Source organism: Loxodonta africana, chromosome 7 (assembly GCF_030014295.1).
Source record: "Loxodonta africana isolate mLoxAfr1 chromosome 7, mLoxAfr1.hap2, whole genome shotgun sequence".
Taxonomy (NCBI): Eukaryota; Metazoa; Chordata; class Mammalia; order Proboscidea; family Elephantidae; genus Loxodonta; species Loxodonta africana.
In genome coordinates this window covers 24,141,210-24,148,559 of record NC_087348.1, presented here as the reverse complement: position 1 = coordinate 24,148,559, position 7,350 = coordinate 24,141,210, and the positions used below count along the sequence as shown (strand labels likewise).

The window sequence follows — 7,350 nt, the reverse complement described above, 5'->3', positions numbered from 1 at the left end:
CCACTTAATAATATGTGGTAGCTTCTCTCATGCTTTCTTTCTTCTGAAGCCTAGTGTTTGTAGTACTGTTCTGATGGACACCTGGTACTTTATGTTTTCTGGCTTTGTGACTGTATGAGAGTTGAGGAACTGATATATTTTTAGTCTTATGGATGGATATGTTTTGTTAAAAAAAATTAGAATCTATGTTTCCGTGTTCCTAGCCTCTACAGGGAGCCCTGGTGGCACACTGGTTAAGAGTCCAGCTGTTAACCAAAAGTTTGGAAGTTCAAATCCACCAGCCTCCCTTAGAAACCCTATGGGTCAGTTCCACTCTCTTCTATAGGGTCTCTATGATTCAGAATCAACTCAATGACAATGGGTTTGATATTTTGGTTTTAGCCTCTATAAGGAGCACTGATGGCATAGTGGTTAAAAGCTTGGCAGTTAAAGGTCAGCAGTTTGAATCCACCAACAACTCCTCGGAAACCCTGTGGAGCAGTTCTACTCAATCCTATAGGGTCACTATGAGTTGGAATCGACTAGAAGGCAATGTTTTCTCTTTTTGTAATTGTTGTTTTGGCTTAGCCTCTATAGAGTCTTAAAATTAAATCAATTGGCCATAAAAACAACCAACCATTTGTCATCTTGTCTACTCTGACTCAAGGCAATGTCATATGTGTCAGAGTAGTACTCTGTTCCATAAGATTTCAGTGGCTGATTTTTCAGAAGCAGATCACCGTGCCTTTCTTCTGAGGCACCTCTGGGTGGACTCCATCCTCTAAACTTTCTATTAGCAGCTGAGTGCCTTAACTATTTGCATCACTCAGGGACTCTGTCATAAACACTAACAGTTCTGATATCCTTAAAGATTAGCTAACAGAAATGTCTGTTTGAAGATGCTTTCCTCCTCTATCAATTCTCTGTTTCCCTGTAGTGAAGTAGATCATTGCTCTAACAGGACCAGATTTGGTATAAAATATTCTTTCATTCATTAGATCACATTCTTGCTCTACAGGCAAGAGCAGATCATCAAGGGTGCCTGAAAATTATACCGCCAAGAGTATCCACATAATTTAAGCAAAGACACTATTATTTTCATGAGTAGCCCAAAGGCAGATGCGGTGCCAGAGATGGAAACCCTATGGGGCAGTTCTACTCTGTCCTACAGGCTCACTAGGGGTCAGAACTGACCGAAGGTAATGGATTTGGTTTTTGGTTTTTAATCCCTCCATTGCCTAGGATATTATTATGGCCTTCTAAGAAACAAACCTGAAGATGTAATCAGGTGTACTCTGCTCAAGAGAGCATTGCAATTACCAGTTGTCATCTGGTTGCCTAGTAGATTCCAACTCAAGGCGATTCCAGGTGTGTCAGAGTAGAATTGTGCTCCATAGGGTTTTCAAAGGTTGATTTTTTAGTTTGTCAGTTCTTTCTTTTGACTTGTCTCTGGGTAGAAATGAACCACCAGATTTTCAGTTAGCGGCAACTATGTTAATTCTTTGCACCAACAAGAGAATCCAATTGTATTCAGAACCTATAAACATCAACCGAAATGTCAGTGCTGTCATCGTGACAGGATCCATACAAGATTCATTTGAAGGACATCACTGAAGTCACTGTGTTTATATTGCTGGTCTTCACAGACGACTTTCACCTACAAGTTTATCTCTTTTTACTATTTTTTGTAATCTGTATTTTTATCCTGGTGGGAAATATGGGACTGGTTTTATTAGTCATGATGGGTTCCTGATCCCCAACCCCATGCACTATTTGTCAGTGTGATATTGTTCTTGGATGCCTACTATTCTTCAGTTTTTGCCCCCAAAATGTTGGTTAATTTTCTGTCAGAGGATAAAGCCATTTCATTCCTTGAATGTGCAACAAAGATTCTGCTCATTGTCACTTTTGGAACCGCAGAATGGTTTTCTTGGTGGCAATGGCATATGATCAATATGTCGGACTCTACAACCCACTTCTGTATTCAGTTAATATGTCACCCACAGTCTATGTGCCACTCATGACTGCTTCATATGTTGGTGATGTTTTGCATGCTACTTTACATGCAGTAGTGACTTGTAACTTCTCATTCTGTGCATCTAATGAAATTAGACATGTCTTTTGTGGTATCTCTCCACTCCTTTCTATCTCCTGTTCTGACACTCACATCAACCAGCTTCTACTCTTCTACTCTGTCAGTTCTATTCAGATATTCCCCCATGTGTATGTCACTTTGCCAAACAGTGGGGTCTTGTGTGTTGTTGTGATGTTGGAAGCTATGCCACTGGTATTCAAATACCAACAGAGTTACCCCTGGTGGATTGGTTTCAACTGATCTTCCCGACTAAGCCAGACTAGGATGAAGGACCCAGCCAACTATTCCTGAAAAGAATTAGCCAGTGAAAACTTTCTTTTGAGACCTTCGTTTGCTGGTGCAGTAAGACTCAAAAGGAGAAGAAACAACTGCAAACATTCTTTAAAAATCGGAGACTAGAATGCAGGGAGTACGAATCTAGAAAAACTGGAAACTGTCAAAAATGAAATGGAATCCACAAAGATCAATATCCTAAGGCATTAGTGAGCTGAAAGGGACTGGTATTGGTCATTTTGAGCCAGACAATCATATGGTCTATCATGCCAAGAATGACAACTTGAGGAGGAATGGTGTATTCATCATCATAAAGAATGTTTCAAGATCTAGCCTGAAGTACAACTCTGTCAATGATAAGATAATATCCATAGGGCTACAAAAAAGACAAATTAATATGAACATTATTCAAATTTACACACCACCACTAAGGCCAAAGATGAGGAAATTGAAGATGTTTACCAAATTCTGCAGTCTGAAATTGATGGAACATACAATCAGAATGCATTGAAAATTATTGTTGATTGGAATTAGAAAGTTGGAAACAAAGAAGAAGGATTGGTACTTGGCAAATACAGCCTCAGGGATAGAAAGAATGCCGGAGATCACATGATAGAATTTTGCAAGTCCAGCAGCCTCTTCATTGCAAATACCTTTTTCCAACAACAAAAACATTGATTATACACATGGACCTCCCAAGATGGAATACACAGTAATCAAATCAACTACATCTGTGGACTATGACGATGAGAAAGCCCAATATCATCAGTCAGAGCAAGGCCAGGAACAGACTTCAGAATAGACCATCAATTGCTCATATGCTAGTTCAAGTTAAAGCTGAAGAAAATTACAAGTCCGTGAGAGCTGAAGTATGATCTTGAGTATATCCCACCCCAGTTTAGAGGCCATCTCAAGAACAGATTTGACATGTTGAACACTAATGACCTAAGACCAAAAACTTATGGAATTGCATCAGGGACATAATACATGAAGAAAGCCAAAGGTCATTGAAAAGACAGGAGAGAAAGAAAAGACCTAAATGGATGTCCAAATAGACTGGGAAACTTGCCCTTGACCTTCTAGTAGCTAATGCAAATGGAAGAAATGATGAAGTAAAAGAGCTGAACAAAAGATATCAAAGGGTGTCTAATATCTTTGCAAAGAATAGGAATTCCGGAAGCATTAACTGTGCTCATGAGGAATCTGTGCGTAGAACAAGAGGCAATCATTTGGACAGAACCAGGGGCATAGTTTAAAGTCAGGAAAGGTGTGCTTCAGTGTTTTATCCTTTACCATTCTTATTTAGTCTGTATGCTGAGCAAATAATCTGAGAATTTGGACTATTAGAAGTCAAATGCAGCATCAGGATAGGAGGAAGATTCATGAACAACCTACATTATGCAGATGACACAGCCTTACTTGCTGAAAGTGAAGAGAACCTTAAGCACTTAGCGATGAAAATGAAAAACCACATCCTTCAGTATGGATTGCACTTCAACATAAAGAAAACAAAAATTCTCACAGCTGGACCCATAAGCAATGTCATGATAAACGGAGAAAAGACTGAAGTTGTCAAAGATTTCATTTTACTTGGATTCACAATCAACACTCATGAAGAAATCAAAAGATGTGTTGCATTGGGCAAATCTGCTGCCAAAGACCTCTTTAAAGTATTAAGAAGCAAAGATGTTGCCTCGAAGACTAAGGTGCACCTATGTAAGCCATCGTGTTTTCAATTGCCTCATGTGCATGCAAAATGTGGACGATGAATTAGGAAGATAGAAGAATTGACATCTTTGATCTCTGCTGTTAGCAAGAAATATTGAATATACCATGAATTGCCAAAAGAATGAGCAAATCTGTCTCGGAAAGGTATAACCAGAATTCTCCTTAGAAGCAAGGATGGTGAGGCTAAGTTTCACAAATTTTAAACATATGATCAGAAGGGATCAGTCCCTGGAGAAAGACACCAGTCTTGGTAAAATAGTGGGTTAGTGTTTGTTGCACATAATGTTGCTATAAGTCTTGATGGCATCTAACAACAACAACAAGCAGAAGACAGATCTGTGGAAATACCACCACCATGTAAAACAGGGGGTTGCAGATGTCCTCATAACCATCCTAGGCCCTTACGACCAGGATGAATGGTCTTTGACTGATGCACTTAGAACATGTTATCAAGAGGGATCAGTCCCAGAAGGACATCATGCTTAGTAGGGGGCCATGGAAAAAGAGGAAGACCCTCAACCAGATGGATTGACACAGCTACTGCAAAAATGGGTTCAAGCATAACATCAATTGTGAGAATGGTGCACAACCAGGGAGTGTTTCATTCTGTTGTACATACGCTCGCTATGAGTGGGATCTGACTCGATGGCACCTAACGACAGTGACAACACTCTAAATAAGTTTGCTTTATTTTCTCCGTATCCCAATCAATATTTATAAGAAGAAAAAAATACAATAATTTTAAAAAGATTATATACATATATGTGTATGTATATATATATAAATCAGAATCATTATCTGTATATGTATATATGTGTATATATGCCCATGCCCACCTGCACATATACACCTGTATCAGTAAGAACATGTCAGAAGGAAATTGATGGCCCAGTTTTCCTGTATGTGTTAAAATAGCCTAGGTTGAGGGTTGACTATGGATTTTACTTCAAAATTTTCGAGAAGAATAGAAAGACACTAATAAACTGAGACAAAAAATTTCGTCTTTGTCATATCTTCTTCATATGGAGGCATGGGACATGACTCCTGATTTTTTTTCATTTTTAGTGCTAAAAATATACTTTACTGAAAAACAGATTTCTCCCAAACACTTTTTTCATTGCTTCTTTTACATCTTTGTTCCTCAAACTGTAGATAAAGGGATTCAGCATGGGAATCACAACAGTGTAAAATGTTGACATTATCATGCCATGATCCAAAGCAAAGCTAGAACTTGGTCTGACATAAGTGCAGAGGATTGTTCCATGGTAAATTGACACTCCAGTTAGGTGAGAGCCACAAGTGGAAAAGACTTTTCGTCTCCCTTCAGCAGAACGCATTCTCAGAACGACCAACAAAATGAAACCATAGGAGATCAGGACAATCAGGATGGAGAATATCTCAACAGAACCCACAAAGTAGATGAGTAGAAGCTGGTTGATGTGAGTGTCAGAACAGGAGATAGCAAGGAGTGGAGGGATTTCACAAAAGATGTGTCTGATTTCACTGGATGCACAGAAGGAGAGGCTAAAAGTTGCTACTGTGTGTACAGTAGCATGTGAAATCCCACCAACATATGAAGCAGCGATGAGTGGCACAAAGACTCTGTGTGACATGTTTACTGAATACAGAAGTGGGTTGTAGATTGCTACATAGCGATCATAAGCCATTGCTGCCAAGAGAAAGCTTTCTGTGGTCCCAAAAGTAATACCAAGAAACATCTGTGTCGCACATCCAAGGAATGAAATGGCTTTATTCTCTGACATAAAATCTACTAACATATTTGGGGTTATCACTGAGGAATAGCAGGCATCCAAGAAAGATAACACAGCCAGAAAATAGTACATGGGGTTGTGGAGCCTGGGATCCCCAATGACCAATACAACCAATCCTAAATTTCCCATCAAAGTAAAGAGGTAGATTGCTAGAAAGAGAAAAAATAAGACGATCTGAACTTCACGATTGTCTGTGAAGCCCTTCAGTACAAATGTGGTGACTTCTGTGTCATTTTTCATGTTGACACCTCGTGAGAGAAACTTGAAAATATTCATGTAATCACAATTTGTATTTCTAAGACAGGGTTGCACAATATTGTGACTCAAGGGAATGTTAAGTCCATGCTTATATTGTTTTTTCAGAAATGCATGATTTCTCAGCAGCAACGCCTACGACAATGGCAAGACAATGAATAAAGAGTCAGTACCACTCTGCAGAATCAAATGGAAGAAGACATTTAGTTATTTGTTAAAATCATGACATTCTCAAATTAATTGGGATCACTGGCTTATTTATTAAATTCTGTTATTTATTAAAAGACATTTTTAAAATCATGTCATTTTCTAAATAAATGGGTTAACTAGGTTATTTATTAAAGACAGTTATTTATTCAAAGAAATTTCCTTCTCACATCAAACACCTGAGATAGTGTGTCAATAGATAAAGCATTAGAGTAGAACCTTCTATCTCTTTCAGTAATTGTGTAAAAGTATTTGGTACAATCTTCTCACCTGTAAAATGAAGATATTAATGTTATCTCTCAAGATTGGGATAAACATTGAGAGAAAAATAACTTAATGAAATTTAATCTTTAAGATAATTTAAAATATAAAATGTTTTGAATCAAGTTGGTACTATAGAGTAGCACTAACTGGTATTGAAATATTTAACGAGCTAAATAATCTGAATATTCTCCAGTTCCATTAGTTGTTCTTGGGTTTTGCAAAACAGACTTTGTTAAAATGCTTTTTAGGGAAAGATTCTCTATAACTGAATTAAAAAAAGTGTATGACAGTTTATGTTTCATTCAAACATCTTTCTTAATTTCAATGTACTGTGTTGTCCTTTTTTGGCTACATATTTGACTGTTTATATTTTAGACAATCTATTTTTTTTTCTACTTCCTCAAGTATTTCTGGTGAAAATGTAAGAAATTACTGGAAAATTAAAAAAAAAAAGAGAAAAGAAATCATGACATTTATGGTTTCAAAGTATTTTCCTATGAGGGAATTTCTTTGAAGTTTTTATAATTGTTTATGTGATGATTGTGGACTCAATGAAATAACAGCTAAGCCAGCTAAGTAACTATTATCTAGGTCTTAAAGTAGTTCACAAAAAATATTTTCAAAGATCATTCATGTAGATATAAGACAGTATTTAAGATTAAAAAGAAAGTGATGAATTGTGGAAAGAAAAAATTAACCAGTTTCTGAAAGGTCCCAAGGCTAAACAAATAAGAAGCCAAGGAGTTACCTGGTAAAAAAATAAAAAATTTATTTCTT

General features: G+C 37.3%; 1 protein-coding gene across 1 annotated transcript; it reads right to left on the bottom strand.

The window, feature by feature from the left end:
* Positions 1 to 4,393: 4,393 nt before the first annotated feature.
* LOC100655322 (olfactory receptor 5T7-like) lies at positions 4,394 to 6,745 on the bottom strand. Its single transcript, XM_010601972.3, has one exon. It carries the CDS (start codon positions 6,121 to 6,123, stop codon positions 5,143 to 5,145), a length of 981 nt encoding a protein of 326 aa, XP_010600274.2. The 5' UTR covers positions 6,124 to 6,745; the 3' UTR covers positions 4,394 to 5,142.
* Between the last annotated feature and the right edge of the window lie 605 nt (positions 6,746 to 7,350).

Bases quoted from the DNA above. Each gene is read 5' to 3' on its own strand.
- LOC100655322 (XM_010601972.3), bottom strand. From the start codon at position 6,123: ATGAATATTTTCAAGTTTCTCTCACGAGGTGTCAACATGAAAAATGAC.